The 19,138-nt window shown below is 56.1% G+C and overlaps 7 protein-coding genes across 7 annotated transcripts; 3 read left to right on the top strand and 4 right to left on the bottom strand.

The window, feature by feature from the left end:
* Positions 1–1,031: 1,031 nt before the first annotated feature.
* Positions 1,032–3,073, top strand: M406DRAFT_93935 (uncharacterized protein; the record flags this gene model as incomplete). Its single annotated transcript, XM_040926262.1, has 2 exons — positions 1,032–1,595; positions 1,681–3,073. The coding sequence occupies 2 exons, from the start codon at positions 1,032–1,034 to the stop codon at positions 2,842–2,844; spliced, it is 1,728 nt and encodes a 575-aa protein (XP_040772068.1). The 3' UTR covers positions 2,845–3,073.
* Positions 3,074–3,822: 749 nt separating this feature from the next.
* Positions 3,823–8,320, bottom strand: M406DRAFT_296638 (uncharacterized protein). Its single transcript, XM_040919264.1, has 3 exons — positions 4,900–8,320; positions 4,157–4,800; positions 3,823–4,117 (listed from the first exon to the last, which is right to left on the bottom strand). Exons 1-3 carry the CDS (start codon positions 8,133–8,135, stop codon positions 3,894–3,896), a joined length of 4,104 nt encoding a protein of 1,367 aa, XP_040772067.1. The 5' UTR covers positions 8,136–8,320; the 3' UTR covers positions 3,823–3,893.
* A 1,142-nt stretch (positions 8,321–9,462) lies between these two features.
* On the bottom strand, positions 9,463–10,425 carry M406DRAFT_267766 (uncharacterized protein; the record flags this gene model as incomplete). Its single annotated transcript, XM_040917888.1, has 1 exon — positions 9,463–10,425. One exon carries the CDS (start codon positions 10,423–10,425, stop codon positions 9,463–9,465), a length of 963 nt encoding a protein of 320 aa, XP_040772066.1.
* An 888-nt stretch (positions 10,426–11,313) lies between these two features.
* Positions 11,314–13,098, top strand: M406DRAFT_267188 (MFS general substrate transporter; the record flags this gene model as incomplete). Its single annotated transcript, XM_040917862.1, has 2 exons — positions 11,314–12,251; positions 12,396–13,098. The coding sequence occupies 2 exons, from the start codon at positions 11,314–11,316 to the stop codon at positions 13,096–13,098; spliced, it is 1,641 nt and encodes a 546-aa protein (XP_040772065.1).
* A 161-nt stretch (positions 13,099–13,259) lies between these two features.
* Positions 13,260–15,049, bottom strand: M406DRAFT_64133 (uncharacterized protein; the record flags this gene model as incomplete). Its single annotated transcript, XM_040924868.1, has 2 exons — positions 13,260–14,737; positions 14,827–15,049. The coding sequence occupies 2 exons, from the start codon at positions 15,047–15,049 to the stop codon at positions 13,260–13,262; spliced, it is 1,701 nt and encodes a 566-aa protein (XP_040772064.1).
* Positions 15,050–16,012: 963 nt separating this feature from the next.
* M406DRAFT_220436 (uncharacterized protein) lies at positions 16,013–17,260 on the bottom strand (the record flags this gene model as incomplete). Its single annotated transcript, XM_040915565.1, has 2 exons — positions 16,013–16,484; positions 16,572–17,260. Coding segments are annotated over 2 exons (1,161 nt in total), but the record flags the coding sequence as incomplete, so codon positions are not given.
* A 1,375-nt stretch (positions 17,261–18,635) lies between these two features.
* M406DRAFT_73527 (uncharacterized protein) lies at positions 18,636–19,049 on the top strand (the record flags this gene model as incomplete). The annotated part of the gene is made up of 1 exon (XM_040925629.1): positions 18,636–19,049. One exon carries the CDS (start codon positions 18,636–18,638, stop codon positions 19,047–19,049), a length of 414 nt encoding a protein of 137 aa, XP_040772062.1.
* Between the last annotated feature and the right edge of the window lie 89 nt (positions 19,050–19,138).

Here is a 19,138-nt window from a genome sequence, read left to right as displayed (position 1 = left end):
CGCAGCCGGTCACACAGCCTAGGAGGAATCTCAAGTCCATGAACCTCCCACCACTCACGGTGGGTCCACTCAGCACCCCGACGGTCAACAAGATCGCCAGGCTCCAGCAGAGCCCAGTCCATTCCGAGCGCAAGGCAGGCTCGCCACCAGCGCGGCAGACCGCCAAGACACCATCGACCCCGATGACGGCTTCCCGGAGCACCTTTTTTCCCAAGAGAAAAGAGGTTCCTGCTTCTCATTACCGCAGCAGCAGCTCCGTACACCAGCCGAACCGGCTGGAAAGTCCGCTTGCCGATACAAGCAGCACAGAGTCCGTCAGCGCCAACGTCGTGATACCGTCAGTCTCGCCATACCTCTCCTCCTCCGTCCCTAAGGAGGGAGGATTTGATCATCAGCCTTACTTCAAGAGGTCGCAGACTGGCAGTGATGTGCGCGCAGCTGACGAGCCTGTCAATAGCGGCAACAATAACAATAACAATAACAACAACAACAGTACCACCCCGGCACAGTCAAAACCGTCGGGTCCCCGTGCGCAGAGACAGCCGTCCAGATCGGTGCCCAAGGTGTCGACGAAGCCGGGCACCAAGTCCCCGCCGGTTCAGCAATCCAGTCCCGATGAGCCGCAGACGCCCTCATCTATGACTACCCTGCGGAGGAAATTGTCTCTGTCCTGGAAACGGAGCAGCTCCAAAACAGAGAAACATGCCGACCACGCCAACACGAAACACGACGCGATGCCGCCACCGCGCATCCCGATCTCCGCTACTACTGGGAATTCGATGGCTGCAAAGACTGGCAGCCCGAGCATCTCGACAAGTTCCAGGGGACCCCAACTCGATGTCGCACGGCGGAAGGCTTCTAGTGCAAGTCTGAACGGCATGACTTCTGGGATACAACACCACCAGCATGGCAGGAACAAGAGTGATGCATCTTCAGGCGCCGCGATGCAGAACGCAACAGGCCGCCAGTTGAGGGCTGACAATAAGGCGGACAGCAGCACTGGTACCCGTTCGACCGCGTCCACATCCGTCATGCAGAAGTTCCTGCGATCGAAAGCTTCGACAACCAAGATACAGCAGGGCGAGGTGGCGTTCAGTACCGACCTGGACAAGGATGATTTGGTTGCCGAGGAGGAGATGAAGAAACTCGGCAGTCGGCGGAAGGAGACAGAGCTCGCAGCCAAGACCCTCGACACGCTCCGGAAACGTGCTACGCCCAAGGAACGCGTGGGCCCTCAGGAGGCCATCCGGATAGCTATGCTGAACATCTACGAAAGAGGCGAGATTATCGACTACAAGGACATCTATTTCTGCGGGACGCAGAACGCACAGAAGGTCGTCGGTGATCTCCATTCCAAGGCCCCCAACTTTGGCTATGACGACGACCGCGGTGACTACAGCATTATCATCGGAGACCACCTGGCCTACCGGTACGAGATTGTCGATGTTCTTGGAAAAGGAAGCTTTGGGCAGGTTGTGCGATGCATCGACCACAAGACGGGTGTTCTGGTCGCAGTCAAGATTATCAGAAACAAGAAGCGGTTCCACCAACAAGCCCTGGTCGAAGTCAACATCTTGCAAAAGCTTCGCGAATGGGTAAGTCCGACCTCTAGCTCTCCCTCTTGACAAAACAAACACATCATCTCATGACCATGCGCTTACATTTTCTTTGTTGTTCCAGGATCCCAAAAACAGGCACAGTATGGTCAACTTCACCCACAGCTTCTATTTCCGCGAACATCTGTGCATCTCTACCGAACTACTCGACATGAACCTCTACGAGTTCATCAAGGCGAACGCATTCCGTGGCTTCTCACTCAAGATGATCCGACGCTTCACGAAGCAGATGCTCAGCTCCCTCAACCTCCTGAAGCAGAAAAAGGTCATCCACTGTGACCTCAAGCCTGAGAATATCCTGCTGCGACATCCTATGCATACCGAGCTCAAGGTCATCGATTTCGGCTCCAGCTGCTTCGAAAACGAAAAGGTCTACACCTATATCCAGTCCCGCTTTTACCGGTCTCCAGAAGTCATCCTGGGAATGTCGTACGGCTTGCCCATCGACATGTGGAGTCTCGGTTGCATCCTGGCTGAGCTGTACACTGGCGTCCCCATCTTCCCTGGCGAGAATGAACAGGAGCAACTGGCTTGCATCATGGAGGTGTTTGGCCCTCCTGAAAAGCATCTGATTGAAAAGAGCACGAGGAAGAAGCTGTTCTTCGACTCCATGGGCAAGCCGCGCCTCACGGTGTCATCCAAGGGCCGGAGGAGGCGGCCTTCCTCCAAGACTCTGCAGCAGGCACTGAAGTGCGACGACGAGGCTTTCCTGGACTTTATCAGCCGGTGTCTGAGATGGGACCCCGACCGACGGATGAAGCCCGAGGAGGCTATCCGTCACGAATTCATTACGGGCCAGAAGATGCCTGTGCCTGCACCCCGAATGGCCACCGTCCGCGAGCAGTCACCTATCAAGCGTCATAATACCATCTCCACCCCTCGACCCCTTCCTGAACCCCCAGCGGCAGCGGCAAGCATGAGGGTTAGCTCCAGCATCCGGCCTGTCAAGGATACATCAGGGGTGTTCAGCGTCAGCTCCAGCCCCCTCAAGCCCAGCGCCACGACGGCCGCTCATTCGAGGCGGCCATCAGGTGTCTATACTATTCCACCCAAGCGTACAAGCACTGGGACCACTGGCGGTAGCGGTGGCGGCGGTGGCGGCGCCGGCGGGGCGATTAGCGGTGGTATCAGCAGCGGCCTCCCACGTGCTGCAGGTCGCAGTGTCAGCTCCAAGCAGGATCTGGCCTCGGCAGGAGCAACTGCCGCCATGGCAAGTCGGCGTGCTTAGGGAGCGCCGGTCTCGAGACCAAGCCGCCTGCGGCATTCTATGGGTATATAGAAAACATTAGTCGGAGTATGCTGGGTTTGGGGAGGAAGGACTTCATTGTAGCATGTCTTATCATCAATGGCTAATGAAGATTTACAGCGGATACGAGAGGGCGGTTCTGGCATGGCTTGGCACGGCAAGGCGTTAATACTCCAAAGGGTGTGAGGAAATTTCAAAGTCAATTGTGTGGAAGCCAGCAGATGGACCATACGCTCTGTCTCACTTTCTCTTCTCTCTCTCTCCCTCTCTCTCCCTCTCTCTCTCTCCCTCCCTCTCTCTCTCTCTCTCTCCCTCCCTCTCTCTCTCTCTCTCTCTCTCTCTCTCTGTCCATGATGCTTCTCCACTTGTGAAGATGACCGACAGAGCTTGCGTACATCCATCATTCATCATGCACCACGTAAGCTGGCTGAACTGAGGACGAGGGCAAAGGGCCTCCTCCCTCCTCCAGCCAGTTCTCTCACTATCTCATTATGTTTCATTGTCCCTCTTGTCTTTTTTATCATAAAGCAAGCAGGCTAGAAGCATCAAAACCACGATGATACCACTTTTACTCTTCGCGATTTGTCCTGCCTTGCCTATATGTTTCACAGCAAAACCTTGGCGTTGTCGAGATGATGCGCACCGAGTTATAGGAGAAGAGCATATTGGAGAGGGTTCGAGAAAAGGGAGCAACCGCCCCCCCCCCCCCCGCCCGTCCTTCCTCCCGGGGCGGTGGGTGAGAAGGTGGAAGAGGATGTGACGAGCCATGAGAAAAGGCTACACCAAGGGCTATGGGTGCTGAAGGAGAGTAGAAAGGAGAGGGAAGGGGGGGGGGGGGTTCCGAGAGCATTCTAGTTGTAGATTAAATTCAAGACGACTCCCTTGTTTTGGTGGGTAGATAAAACTAATCAAGGCTGTGGCCGAGTGCGAGCCGGTCACCCTGTACTCTCGAATGAATTTAACATATCATGTCTTTGTTCCATTTTTCAGATTGTGCTCTATGTGCTCAGTAGAAGAGATGCTTCATATCATCAGACCTGCAGCGCCGTATCCTCCCTCGCAGCATGGCTCCCCTTTCTCCAGCCTTCTGTCGGGTCTGCAGCCTGGCTCCGGTGGCTCTTCTCCTCCCCGACTTTGCCCCAGCCACCGCCTCCAGGCGTGTTGATGATGATCCTGTCCCCAGCCTTCATGGGCGCGCTGTTTTTGGCGCCGAGGTTGATGTGTCTCTCCTCGTACTCGATGTCTTCGTCTTCTCCTTTCTGCTCATGTGTGGTGGCGTCGTTGTTGTTAGTACCCTGCTTGAGCCGTCTGAGCTGTCTCTCCCAGCTGGCCTTCTCGACCTTCCTCACCCAGACGTTCAGTCCACATGCGGCATCCTCGCCCCCCGCGAGGCCGTACGGGTGATACACCCGCCGCTCACTAAGAATAGACACCTGCACAGGAATCCTGAATTCAATGTCCCGCACGACGCCATCCCCACCGCGGTGCTGACCGTTACCACCCGACCCCTTCCGGATGGAGAACTCCCGCAGGAGAACGGGGTACCGCCTCTCAAAGACTTCCGAGTCCGTGATGCGCGTGTTAGTCATATGCGTGTGCACACCGCTCGTGCCGTCCCAGTGGGGCCCAGCACCGGACCCGCCTGCGATGGTCTCGTAGTAGCCAAACCCTTTGACTTCGTCCTGACCGGCCACGTTGCCGCCGAAACCGAAAGTGAGATTGTTGCAGTCGCCCTGGGAGGCGGCGCAGGCCTGGAAAGCTTTGAAAATGACGTCGGTGACGCGCTGGGAGGTGAGGACGTTGCCGCCTACCACGGCGGCATGGTCCGAGGGCGAGAGGAGGGATTTGGGGGGGATTTTCACTTTGATTGGCTTCAGACAGCCTTGGTTCAGGGGAATGTCTTCTGATATGAGGCAGCGGAGGCAGTAGATGATGGCGCTTATGTTTGGCGATAAGTGTCAGTTGAGGGAAGAAGGATCATTATAAAGTCAGGGAGGGATGGATGGATGGGTGGATAGGTGGACGGAGGATTCTTACCTATAGGTCACTGCTTCTGGCGCATTGACGTTGCCATACACCTCAGCACCGGTACCCTCAAAATCAAAGACAGCTTCGCCCTTGTCGGCGTCGATGGTGACCTTCAGGGCAATCGGGCTCCCATCATCCATAAAGTCGACAGCCGAGAGGCCCCTGCCCTCAAACTTTTTGCTCACGTCCTTGAGAAGTCTCCGCACGCATGCCTCGGCATTGTCCTGGATGTTCTTCATATAGAACATGACAGTGTCCTCGCCGTACTCGGCAATGAGGTTCTCAATCAGAGAAATACCCTTTTGATTCGCAGAGACCTGCGCTCGCAGGTCATTGATATTGTCGGCCAGGCATCGCGTCCCACTGCACCCAGGGTACTTGGCAGGCTCGTTGTAAAAGAGCTCGACGACGCGCTGCTCGTTGAAGGAACCCTGGCTGACGAGCTTTTCACTCTTGATGGCGGCCCCTTCCTGGAACAGCTCGCGGGAGTGCGGCGGCATGCTGCCCGCGGTGATGCCGCCAATGTCAGCGTGGTGGGCCCTCGACGCGGCGTAGAAGAGGATATTCTCCCCCTTCTCGTCAAAAGCAGGCATTGTGAGCGTGACGTCGGGAAGATGTGTCCCACCATACGACGGATGGTTGGAGATGATCACATCACCTTTTTTCAAATCGCCCTTCCAGATCTCGGCCTGACGCTTTACGCAAGTGCCCATCGAGCCCAGATGCACAGGCAGGTGGGGCGCATTCGCCACCAGCCCTCCCGTCGAGTCGAAGATGGCACAGGAGAAGTCAAGCCGCTCCTTGACGTTGGTGCTCACGCTCGTCTTCTGGAGCGCCCTGCCCATCTGTTCCGCAATCGCCATGAACCGATGCCCGAAGATGCTGAGCAGGATAGGGTCAACCTCTCGCTTCGATCTGTCTTTCTCTGATTCATCATCATCATCCCTGCTGCCCTTGCTGTCTGTGATGTTGATCACGACGTGTGTCCCGAGGATGACGGCCTCGGCTTTGGGCGTGACGACGATGGTCTGTGTGCCGTCTGCCAGCATCGCCGGGCCGTGGATGACCGTTCCAACGTCGAGCTCATCAAGTTTATAGATGGGTGTGTCCTCCCGGCCTTCAAAGTACACCTGTGCAACTGAGTGCTGCTTCTTTGAGGAGACGTCCTGTCGCTCTAGGGTTTTGAGCTGTTGATCGACGGTTTTTTCTTCGTACCTGAAACTCTTCCCAATGCCTCGCACCCGCACATCGTCGACAATAATGTCCCGGTCGTCGAGGGTGAATCCAAACTCATATCGATGATGTTTTACAAATGCCTTGCCAAATGCCCAGTCCTTGCCGCCAAAGTGTTCTTGTGCATCCTCTTCGCTAGGCTTTACGATCATGAGGGCAGATTCCGTACCGCGGTATCTCATGTTGAGGTACTCCTCAAAGACAATGTCCTTGTCGTCGAACCCTTGGTTTTGCAGAGCCTTGCGAGACTTGTCCTTCAGCGACTCCATCTTCTTCCTGAGTTCGTAGACCACCTTGCCCTCCTCGTCATCATCAGACCACACCGCCGAGTCGGGCTCCTGCCGCTCGTCAACGACGTCTGCTAGCGCCATGCCGTATGCAGACAGCACTGATGAGTAGCGGTGCACCAGTATCTGCCTGACCCCGAGTGCGTCGGCGATGGCGACCGCATGCTGGCCCCCGGCGCCGCCAAAGGTAGCCAGCCGGTGCTTGGATGAGTCGTGGCCCTTGGCCTCGGTGATGGAACGAATCGGGCGCGTCATGCTCTCGTTAGCGACGGTCAGGAACCCATACGCCACCTCGTCGACTGACATGTTTTTGCCCGTCTCCTTGTTCACCTGGTCGGTCAGCTCCTGCAGCACCTTCTCGCTCGCTCCCAGGTCAAGACCCTCGTCCTCATTCTTGCCAAATATCTTGGGGAAGAAGTCGGGCAGCAGCCTTCCCAGGAACAAATTCGCATCGGTAACGGTGGCTGGGCCGCCCTTTCGGTAGCAAGCCGGGCCTGGGTGGGCACCGGCCGACTCGGGCCCTACCACGAACAGGCCGTTCCTGAAGAACAGCCTTGAGCCGCCGCCGGCTGCTACTGTGTTGATGTCGAGCTGTGGCGACTGTATGGTGACACCGGCCGTCGTGGTCTCGAACGTGTGATCATACCGGCCCTCGCCGTACCGCGAGACGTCGGTGCTTGTCCCGCCCATGTCGAAGCCGATCACGGGAATCCTCGTGTCAGGGTCATACGACGTGATGGCATAGCCAACCACACCACCAGCGGGACCCGACAGGATAGCCTTGAGACCTGTAAACTTCTCCACGTCGACCAGGCCGCCGTCGCTCTGCATGAATTCGCACCTCGCACCCCTGTCGCTGCCGGGGTTCTCCTCCATCACGCTCCTGGTGCCCAGCCCGCCCTCGAAGCCCCTCTGGAAACCGTCAATGTATTTCCTGATGGCCGGAGTCAAGTAGGCGTCCGCGCAGACCGACGTCGCCCTCGAGACGAGCTTGATCATGGGCATGAGCTCGGAGCTGAGCGAGACGTGCCGGAAGCCGATGTCCCTGGCGACCCTACCGACGACAGCCTCGTGGTCCGGGAACGTGTATGCGTGCATCAAGCAGACGGCGATGCTCCTGATGCCCCTGTCGTAGACGGCCTGCAGCTGTTCCCTCACCGTCGTCTCAGCAGGCCGCTGCAGGATCCGCACTGCCTCGCCCGACAAGCCCATGACAACATCAGCAATAGCGTCTTCCCCCGCTTTGGCGTCCACCTTGGTCGGATTCCGGCTAGGGTCCTCGGCGTAGTCCTCGAGAGTGACGCGCTCGTCGACTTCGACAACCTCCGAGTAGAGCACATCGGGTTTTCGGATGGCCAGGTCGAAGATCTTGGGGCGGGACTGGTTGCCTATGAGGAGGCAGTCCCTGAACCCTCTGGTAACGACCATGGCGATCCTCTCGCCTTTTCTCTCAAGGAGGGCGTTGGTGGCGACCGTGGTGCCCATGCGGATGGAGTCGATTTGGGAGGTGTCGAGGGCCTCGCCGCGGGGGATCTCGCGGTGCAAAAAGTGCGACATGATACGGCGGATGCCTTCGAGAGGGGCGTCATCGTAGTTGGCTGGGTCCTCGGAGAGCAGCTTGATGACGACGTCCTCGCCGCCGAGGCTGCCCACGCAGTCTGTAAAGGTGCCGCCCCTGTCGATGGCGATGCGAATGCCTTTGTTGTCTCTTTGAGTGGAACCCATGTTTGTGTGAATGCGCGAGAGGAAGGACAAGGAAGAGGATAGGGAAGAGGGTCTTTTTGTCTACTTTCGGATGCTATAGGATCGTAACATGGCCTGTAGAAATATTGGGTTCGTACTAATTTTGGATGGATCGATCTGTTGAAGCAATCGTGAGGAGCCAAGGCAGACACAGTATGTGATTCAAGAGACACCTTGTTCTTTGGTAATGAGAAATACACAAGGCAGTTACCCCCTCACGACCGCTCACCTCTCTTTCCTAAAATACGCATTTCATGCCGCACGTGGATTGTGTCGTCATGCCGGAGCCGAGGAGGGGCGCTGATCTTATCTTATCTACAAACTCCGGCCATCCATCCGGGGCTCCACTTCCGGCATCGACTCCGAGCGGCGCATCGGAGCGGCGAGAACAAAGACGGTTCCCAGTTCGCACAGAACAATCCAACAGAATCGTATAGCACGTCACAAGAACCAGTTCGTCCGACAGAAACTCGCGCTTCATTGTCTTTGATGGGAAGGCGGGACATCCAGGTGAATCTGGTCAGCACGGACAGACAAAATGTGTGTCTGACGTTGTAGCCCTTGTGAAAGATGTCCAGATTTCGAGGTCTTGGCTCATAAGAGCATCAGAATTGGAAGATTCCTTCTCACTTCATGTGGTCAGGACAGTAATTTTTCCATAGATTCAGTTAACTGTTCTACCCACTCGAGCTTCTGCTGAAAGCTGCCACTCGATCATTCACGCCAGAAAATGAATAAGAGCCTAGACAATTGTTGAACGGCGCAGGCTTTCTCTAGCTCGTTCGGTAAGGCTACTGGTTCGGTGACAGACAGCGTCGTGCTGTTGCTTGGTAGGACTCCTGTTTCTCGCCCTGTATCCATCTCGCTGAAGGGCTTGTAACGAAGAGTGGACATGGTTCCTCCAGAGCCGAAGCCCTCGAAACCATACCAGCCTGGGTCGTGGATCTTGCAGAGAGATTGGAGATGTTAGCTCAGCTTGTGATTTACCCTTGTCCACAATTCTTGAGAGATCAATGGCTGACTTCAGCAGGTTTGAGAAGATTTTTGTTGACGCGGTTTTCATCGTCATTGCCTCGATGTCCGCGTGGTATGGATCCCATGGGGAGACGATGCTTTGCTGGCCCCGCGGCGTTCATCATGGTCATGTGCCAAGGAGAGGTAATGAATGATGCAAGGAGCCTCACCCTTTGGTCGAACCCCACCAGCCCCATGTCGGGGTATTCGCGGTATGTTGCGAATCTCGTATGCGATATGGAAGCAATCCACCGCACCCATATAGTCTCTGACTGCATGATGGTCCAGCTGCAGCTCACGTCTCAGGTCTGAACTTCCCCCGCTTCTGCCTCATGGCCTGGACCTTCTTCCGATCCTCCTCAAACTTCTTGATCAGCTCGGCCTGCTCGGCCTTCTTCCTCTCGCGCAGCTGGAACCTGTAGAAGTTGCCCATCTCGTCCTTCTTCCTCTGCTCCTTCTCCAACATCTTCCTCCGCGCCTCCTCAGCCTCATCCAGTCTTGCAGGCGCAGCGCGGCTGCTGCCCTTGGTGACCGTGACGAACCCGTCTTCGTCAGGCTCGTTGCGCAGCCTCTTGGCCAGCTCCGCGGCCTCCTTCTCCTTGCGGTTGTACAGGGTGAAGAAGGCGTCGACGGACTGCTGCAGCAGCTCCTGGGGCGGGTAGGCGAGCTTGTTGTGGGTGCTGAGCCAATGCGATCCGAGGGGAGGGACTTTCTCCTGCACGCCTTCTCCCCATACGGGGAACTTCTTGGTCTTGTGGGCTCTCGTGACCGCCTTAAGGACGAGGTCGACACTCTTCCCATCTGCCAGGACAATGACGGCGGTGCTGCCACTTTTCTGGAGCGGTCGCGTCCATGTCGTAGGCAGTCGTGCAACCTCTTCCTCCTCGTCATCCTCCTCCTCCTCTGAGTCTGCGGAGTCGTCCCCCCGCTTTCGTTTTCTCGAGGCAAGGGCAGACAGTCGCGCGGCCTGCGCAGGCTCGAGGGACGCGACGGAGGCCTTGTTCTCTGCCTCGAACCGTACCGACTCGAACCGCCCGGCCCCTATGAGGCCTGCTATGATGGCGCGGAAGTGGGGCTCAGTGCTGTCGACGGGCACATTGGTCACAAACAGACAGCGATCGTCGTCGGGGGTGGGATTTTTGGGATGGTGGCGTCGCAGGTAGAGGTGGTGGGTGACGGTGTGCGGATAGGATGGTAATGGTGGTATGCTCAGGGGGAGTACTGAGAACTCGCCGATCGTCTTGGGTATCGGCGCCATGGTTGCTGTGGTGGAAGTGGTTGCGAAGGTTGAGAGGAGGTTCGTTTTCCTGATTAGCGAAGAAGAATGTGTCGAAACTCCAAGTTGACGGGCAAAGAAAATCGCTGTCAGGCTGGGACCCACTTTGTTGGCTGATCTACTTTTTTGGCCTGCCGAGTCGGCTCCGATAGACTTCTGAATGCTGGCCTGCCTCTCTTCACGACATTTCCATTAACAACAACCACTACTAATCACATACGTTCTAATGTGTTTCAACTCTTCAGTATGAAAACCCAACTAATTCCATACTCCCATGAGTGTATGAGTACATGTATTATTTTCGTCATTGAACCATGCATAATTCCTCCATTTCGTGTAGCATCAGGAAAGGCATATAAAGAATAAGTACATTGCGATTTAGTAGCCAAGTACGAAGCATCAGTACTTGGCGAAACTCTTGAAACCACACATAAAGAGACAGTCGCAGTTGATATAGAGTGAAATTATTCCTTGCGAAAAAAAAAGAAAAAAAAGAAAAAAATTTACAAGAAGGGCTTCCGGCAATGTGCTTGCTTACTTGGCTTTAGCTTGGCTACCCGAGGAAGGGTCTCGTGGGTGTTAGTAGCACACGAAGATAACGGGTACGAGGCCATATCCGGATATTGCACTTCTCCTACCCGAACCACCATTTCCGTTGAAGAATTCATTCTCACATGCCACCGACTCATATTAACTTTATCACCCACGCCTTGAGCGCTGAGTAGGAAAGGTGTTGGGATCGCGGACGAGGCTGACAGCAAGAGAGAGAGAGAGAGAGAGAGAGAGAGAGAGAGAGACAGAGAAGTCACACGCTCACCTGGGTAGGCGTGCGTCATCATGGCAGGTGATGATGGCTTCCACTTCAGGAGCATGTCTCACTTCCTAAAGGGCCCGAGGAAGGAGAATACAGCAGCCACAAGCTCCAAACCGCCCTACCTCCTGTCCCTGCGCTCCTCCAAGGCCTTCATAGCAGCGACCGTCTGCATCGCCATCTTCACCGACATTCTTCTCTACGGCATCATCGTGCCCGTCCTCCCCTTCGCCATGACCAACCGCATCGGCATCCCCGACGACGCCCTCCAGCAGTGGAACGCCATCCTCCTCGCCTGCTACACGGTCGCCCTTTTCGTCGGCAGCCCCCTCGTCGGCATCTATGCAGACCACACCTCGTCGCGGCGCTGGCCCCTCCTCATCGGCCTCTTTGCCCTGGCCGCCTCCACCCTCCTCCTGTGCCTAGGCCAGACCGTCGCCCTCTTCATCCTGGGCCGTCTCTTGCAGGGTTTCAGCGCCGCTATCGTCTGGAGCGTCGGCTTGGCCCTGCTAGCCGACACGTTTGGCGACAAGATCGGCATGGCGATGGGGTATTCATCCATCGCCATGTCGCTGGGCCTGCTTGTCTCGCCTGCGATTGGGGGTGCCGTGTTTGCCAATTGCGGGTATTACTCTGTCTACTATGTCGCCTTTGGGTGCATTTTTCTCGATGTGATCTTAAGACTGGTCCTTATTGAGAAGAAGGTCGCCCAACGATGGCTCGACGAGGATGATGGAGTAGGAGGAAGCCGAAGGACGGATCCCGAAAACGCTCAGATCCAAGAGAACAAACTTGAGACAGGCATGCCGGCTGAGAGTCGTGGCGGCAACGGTGGAGATTACAATCACGGCTCAGGCACACCTCTTGCACCAGCAGCAACAACCTCAGCCGTCACTACTAGTAGCAGACTGACGGCAAGATACCCCAAACTCAAACTCGTCAAATCAAGGCGCATTCTAGCCGCCAACTGGGGCATTATCACACAAGCCGCCATCATGTAAGTGAGACAAAAAAAGTTATAAAAAAAAATCAGAAGCAACCACACAACCCCCTCCCTCCCCTTTCAGAGAGTCAATCTGCCTAGGACTTTTCGTTGCTACCCATCCATCAACACTACTTACGTGCTGACAATACCCCACAGGTTCTCATTTGACACCGTCCTACCCTTGTTCGTCAAGTCGACCTTCCACTGGAACTCGACCGCAGCAGGCCTCATCTTCTTCTGTGTCTTCATCCCAGGCTTCGTCTCCCCCGTAGTAGGCTGGCTCTCTGACCGCTACGGGGCCAGGTGGCCCTCCTTTGTAGGCTTCGTCGCCTCCATCCCGATTCTAGTGTGCTTGAGGTTCGTGACAGAGGACAACACGCCCCAAAAGGTTCTACTCGGCGCTCTCTTGGCCCTACTGGGCGTCACGCTCGTTTTCTCCAACACGCCGCTCATGGCAGAGATCACGTACGCGATCGAGGCGGAGGAGGCCAAGAGCCCCGGCGTGTTTGGTGCCAAAGGTGTATATGGGCTGGGCTACGGGTTGTTCTGTACTTCTTTTGCGCTGGGAGGGTCGGTGGGGACGCTGATGTCAGGATATGTGATGGCTGGGGCTGGGTGGGCTACGCTGACTTGGGCTTTGGCGGTTTGGGCGGCCGGGGGCGCGGTTGTGATTGGATTGTTTGCTGGCGGAAAGCCGCCGGTGAAAATGGCGGGGTCTGATGAAGAGGAGGGGGAGGAGGAGGAGGAGGAGGAGGATGTGGAATCTGCATCAGAGACTCTGGATCAAAATGTTGAGGCCGGACCAGAAATCAAGAATGATCGAGATGCCAAAGAGGAGGGTGTGGCTCATGCCGTGTAACCCACCGTGCATGTCGCGCCAAGAAGAAGAAAGCAACTTCAATCCAACAAAAGATGAACGAGGCTACAACCTGAGGACAACCTAAAGCTGTCACCGCTCTTCTGCGGCCTTTGAGAGACGATGTGTCCCTACTTGCATATACTCAACAGCAGCCTCACCCATCATAACTCAACAGTAATCCGGCCAACCCCCCGAGACACACAGCTCAAGATGGAATCCGCCTTCTCCTCCTCGGTCAGCGCCGTGCCCCGATGATCCACCCTCCCCGCCTTGAGCCTGATCTTGCACGTCCCACAGTTGCCCACCTCGCACGAGGAAGGGATCTGGTCCACCCCAAACCTCCTCTGCAGCACCTCGAGCAGCGTCTCCTCCCCGTCGACCTTGACGACCTCCTCGTCTCGGTTGGCCACCACGGCCTCGAAGGGATCTCCGCTGGTCTCCGCCGCAAAGGCCTCAAAGTGGACCTCCTCGGGCCCGATCCCCGCGGCCTGTGTCTCCCGCAGCGCCTCGTCCATCAGGCGCGTCGACCCGCAGAAGTAGAGCCGCGAGTTCCAGGGCATGTCCCTGATGACCTGGCGGATGCACAGCCGCTGGCCCGCTTGCCTGTCGTAGATGGTGACCACGTCCGGCCCCAGCGCCTCGATCCGATCCCGGAACGGGATGTCGTCCTGGGAGCGCACGGCGTAGTGCAGCTTGGCGGCGAAGTTGAAGCGCCGCAGCTCGGCGAGGAGGTTGAGAAACGCCGTGATGCCGATCCCGCCCGCCACGAAGACGTGACAGCTCGCCGAGGTGAGGAGGGCCATGGACGTCAGCCGGCCGACCTGCAGCACGTCGCCCACGGCCGCCGTCTCGTGGAGGTACCTCGACCCGCCGCGGCTGTGCTCGTCCAGCGCGATGCCGAGCTCGAGCCTGTTCTTGTCGCCCGAGACCACAGAGTAGGCGCGCACCAGCGGCTGCCCGCCTCCGCCGCCGCTGGGCGCAGGTAATCTGATCTTTGCGTGCGCGCCCTCGTCCAGCTCTGCCTCGGCCACCTTGTCCACCGCCTCGAGCACGAACGAGGTGATCCGTCCCGTCTGCCTCGTCTTCTCCACGATTCTAAAGTCCCGCCACTGCCTCTCCTCGTCCCCATCTTTCCCCTCCCGCTCCCTTCTCTCCTTGGCCTTTTGTCTGGCCACTCGTCCCGCAAACGCGTCGTGGCTCTCCTTCCCAAACTCCTCGATCCCCGCCAGCTCCTCGTTCACTGCCAGCACCCCGGTGTTCCGGTGCAGATACTCCTGCACCCGCTCGATGGTCCAGCGGGGGTGGCGCCGCTCGACCAGCCTGATCTCGTCCCCTGCGCTCACCCACCCCTCGCGCAGCACGCGGTAGTACCACCCCGTCCTGCTCAGCCGCCACGTGTTGGGGGCGAAGTTCTTGAGCTCGAAGCGGTGGTTGAGCTTGAAGCAGGGCTGGCGGGGGAGAGAGACCTGTAAGAGGGGTCCTGTAGAGGGGTCAGGCCCTATGGCGACGATGTCGCCTATGCAGACGTTGCGCTCGTTCATGTGGGCTGTTACCAAGTTCTCGCCGAAGCCGCCTGGGACAAAGCGGGAGGAGGCGGTGGGGAACTCGGAGGCCCAGGATGGGTAGTGTGTGCAGCAGTCTGACGTGTCGTTTTTAGTAGTGGCAGAGTGGAGGTGATTGGTGAAGAGAGTGAGGAGAATGAAGATCAGGATGGGCAAGGAAACTCACATCCATGGACGGCTTTGTCAGGCCCTCCATGAAACGTCAGGTCGTGCTCATCGCCGTCTATGCCCAGCTTGCCGATGTAGACTCGCCCGCTCAGGAGTGACTTGTCGATTCCAGATTCGATATTGAGGCCCTTAAATTTCTTGAGCTTCCCAGAGCGCACCTCGAGGATGGTATCGCTTGTAAAGGGCGACCACAGGTTGACCTCGTCCTCTCCCACTGCCATGTTTGTTGGGGCCAGTACAAACTGGTGGACTGGGATGCAATTAGATTCTGTGAGAGCTAAAAAAGAGAAATAAGAGTAAAGATACAAGATGAGAAGAAGATGGGACTATTTAATTTACAGAAGGAAGGATAAATTCATGAGACTTGGACTTTTAAGAGGAAAAAAGAGGATGACTAACATTCATACTATCTCCGGTATAGAGCGGGCCGGATGCCGGTGCTCCGAATCTGTGCCTCCGCAGTCTTGTTTACCACTGGCAATGTAGACATGGCCTAATGCATAGACAAGTGGACCCGATCCTTCACAAAAGGTCATAGGGATGCTGAACAAGGCTTCGCTATCTTGGTCAAATTCTTGCAGGAACACTGGCAGCACATCGTCGCAACTCCCGTCTGCTAAGGTAAAGCCCTGCCAACAACGATAGAGATAGAGCATGCATAAGGCATTGTCGCCTGCTTGATAGGCCGACCAGAGGCTGATGGCTCTACAAATGTGAGGGTTTTTGGAAATAAACCTAGTTCCCATGTTGAAAACAGTACACTTGGATGGGTCGAGTTTCTGCTGTACCGGGTACAGCCTCTCATCGTTGCTTTCGCACAAGAATTTCCTCTGTCTGTGATCAACAGGCCAAGCATTGGTAGTATGACCGTCCAGTACGAGGTGGTGAGTATCTCGAACCACTTTCATGATAGGTGTATACGTGCGAGTCTGCCGGGTATTTCCGCCATGCTCGCCCATACACTGGTGGCCCTCGAAAGTGAGAAGTCTCCAGATGGAGGACCTGGAGCAAGCAGCATGACGGTGCGGTGGAACAGACCGGCTCCTCCAGTGGTTGTATGATCTAAAACGTCAGAGCACATTTCCGTGGATTCTGAGCCTCACTGCACCTCATCCCAGCCTTCGCCGCTTCGAGCCTTCCATTGTAGGTCTCTCTCCATCTTGAACCAGCTCGGAAGACCTGCCAAAGAGATAAATCTCCACCTGCTCATCCTCGAGCCCCAGAAGAGGAAGCGGCTGGCTTGCGCTCTCAAGCACATCCCACCTATCCGCCTTCATGAGGTCGAATAGCGCTTTCTCCGACGAGTGCCGAGGTTTAGTGGCGAGCATGACCTTCGGCCCAGCCCCCTTGCCGCCTGCCAGCGCGACGGATGACTTGTGCAGTGCGGATAGGGTCCTGACGAGGGCGGACAGCATGTCCACGTTGTAGGTACAGTCGGAGATGATGATGAGGTCCCAACTGATGGCGCTGGCTTGGGGACCCAATGCGCCTGTCTTGCCGTCTTCCCAGTCAAGACTTTCGAAATCGAGGGATGGGGTGTCGTCGTCTTGTTGGGAGGTGCTGCGCTTCTGACAGCGCGTGCTCAAGATGATGTTGTTTCTCGCCAGCTCCTCGGCATCTGGCAGGTCGGTCAGAAGAACGCGAACAGTAGGCGATCTCGTGGGTAGGGCGGTGTCCAGTTCACCGGAGATGCTGGTGTCTGTTGATTCTGGCAATGTCCCACTGGTATTTTTCTCCGAGTACTGTGCACCAGATAAAGCCCTTGCAAGCCCGATACCCAAAATCCCGACACCACAGCCGAGCTCAACGATATGCAGCGGACTCTTGGGCGAGACAGAATGCAGCATCTCCCGCAACAGAGGCGTCCTCCGCCACTTCATTTCCCTCTCTCCGCTGGAGCTGCATATTTCTAGAAATAGGCCCGTCGTGACCACACCAGCGTCCCACACATGACGGTCAATACTCTCGCCCATCTCCTCCTCGATCTCGAGAACGGCAGTCGTACCGTCGACACCTGTCATCAACTCTCTCGTAGCTGTATAACAGGCCTCCTGGCCGTGCTTGGGAAACGGGACGGATAGCCCAAGAATGCGGCCTTCTGTGTCAAACGGGACTTCTGCAGCGTCTGGGGGATCTGAAAGCTCGCGAGATGCGACGATCCTGATCCTCGTGGACCTGCCGGCGGCCCTCTGCGCAGTCTTCGCGGGAATCGGCAGGTCGAGCTTGAGGACCCGCATCCCAGCCCTCCAGCAACTCCGCCCATCATCGATTCTGACTTTTCCTCCATCATGATTGAAGACGTAGACGGAGATGGGAACAGGCTCGTCTGGACAGAGCAGCGAGTCGCCCAGATCTGTTGTTATGATCAGCACAAGCTTGAGACGATTCCTCTCGTCGAGACTTGGCGGTCTCATCAAGCGGATGTAGTGCATCACATCTGCTGCGAGAAAGGAGAGGGTGGGAGGACTTGGCGCGTCAGCAGGACGAAACTTTGATTTGACAAGCCCGCTGGTCGAGGAAGGTGGCCCCGGCCAAAATCATGGGAAAGGGCCCATATTTCTCCGGCTGGCTCCGGTTGGTTCGGGACCGATCGTCCGAACACTACTTGGGCTCACTTCCAGGCCAAGTCGTTGCGATGTTGAGAAAGAAATATTGGAGTAACAACTCGATAAAGGCTCTACTGCTGACCTAAAGTGGAATAACGCGCCTGTCAATTTGTTTGATTTCTACTCGATCCGATTGTCGTACCGTGATGATTACTCGCCCGAGAAATTATTTCTTAATGAGAAGACTTCTGGCCGGCTTGTGACACTTGTTTCTCTCTTTACTTATTTCGGTCTCATCTCTTGGTACGACCTTGTATAATCACTTCAGCCCGATTATAGTGAAATTGGACGTGCAAAAACACAATGTCCATCCACGCCATCGCGTTGCCCTCACGGCCACAGAAACGGCGAGGGGCCGCCAACCAAGGTTCAATTTTAAAGAAACGTGTTTCAATTCCCACTCAAACACACAGGGGCCCAAAAAACCCTGTCAGATTTGGTCTTCGCCTAGACAGTCCAACCAAGAGTGTACAACAGCCAGTCGGGGCCCGTGCCCCCGTCGTAAGCACAATGGCCCCGGGGTCAGCCAACGGGTCTCGCAGGCGACCGGGCCGGCCTCGAGATCCTCCCGACACCAACCTGAAAGTCGTAGGCGAGAGACCGTTCTGAATTATTCAAGTAATGGATTCTTGAACAAGGGCCCTAAAAGTCAACCAGCATGTACGAGTTGATTAATTTTCGAAACATTTTCAGTTGGTGAGGCTTGAAACTTGTCCAAATGATGGATTAGCACCTGGCGTGGTAATACATGTGTCGGGACTGCCGCCCGGCTCCGAGATGACCACCTCGACACCTTGACGTCCAAGGTCGAGATCCGCTTGGCCAGATGATAGTAATGAGCATCTTTGAGACAGAGTTGATACGTTTGGGTCTCTGTGCAAGGCCAACACCATGGATACCAGACTCCGGTCCAAGGCGAGAGAGTTGTCGATGGCAGACGATATAAACCACCGGGACTTCTCATCTTTGGCCTAATCATGAGAAACATCCAACACCACCACCCCCAAGGCATTCTTACATTTCCATAGCAACATCTTTCCTCAAGAAACCTCAAGCATCAATCCTTTTTTTTTTTTTTTTTTTTTGGTCCCACTGCCTCAACTAGTCAACAGCTTGCAACCAGGATTCAGTATCTCCTCCTCAGTTACATTCTCTTCATCATCTATACGCCTGCCCAGTACACACCTCAAAAGCATCCACAATGTCTCCATCTTACCTCACCGCCTTCCTCTCCGCCATGCTCCTCGCAGCACCAGCCTTGGTCCGCGCATCCCCCCTGCAATCACCCCCGAACCCCCTCCTCCAGCGCGGCAGCTACTCGGGCCAGATGACCTGGATCGGCCCCACAACAGGCGCCTACACGTCGTGCGGCGCTGTCTACGACGACAGCAGCATGTACGTCGCTGTCGACCCGTCGCTCCTCCAGTGCAGCGGCGAGTCCGGCACCTCCATGACCATCACCTGCAACGGCAAGACCGTCCAGGCCACCGCCATCGACAAGTGTATGGGCTGTGCTTCTGACCACATCGATGTCGCTACTGCTGTCTATGAGGCATGTGGGTTCAGCACGTCTGATGGAGGGTCGCAGACCTCTGGAATCAGCTGGAGCTTTTAAGTCCTTGAAGCTCTTGCGGAAATCTATACAGAACCCGGGGGGGGGGGTAAACTTTCACATTGATTTTTCAGCGACTTGATTCCTTCGGC

Source organism: Cryphonectria parasitica (genome assembly GCF_011745365.1).
Source record: "Cryphonectria parasitica EP155 unplaced genomic scaffold M406scaffold_9, whole genome shotgun sequence".
Classification (NCBI taxonomy): Eukaryota; Fungi; Ascomycota; class Sordariomycetes; order Diaporthales; family Cryphonectriaceae; genus Cryphonectria; species Cryphonectria parasitica.
The sequence above is the reverse complement of the archived record's forward strand: the minus strand, read 5'-3'. Positions and strand labels throughout refer to the sequence as shown.

Bases quoted from the DNA above. Each gene is read 5' to 3' on its own strand.
- M406DRAFT_296638 (XM_040919264.1), bottom strand. From the start codon at position 8,135: ATGGGTTCCACTCAAAGAGACAACAAAGGCATTCGCATCGCCATCGAC. The intron at 4,801-4,899 runs GTAAGAATCCTC...GCCAAACATAAG, and splicing joins CCAGAAGCAGTGACCTATAG to CGCCATCATCTACTGCCTCC. The intron at 4,118-4,156 runs GTACTAACAACA...ATGAGCAGAAAG, and splicing joins GCTCAGACGGCTCAAGCAGG to GAGAAGACGAAGACATCGAG.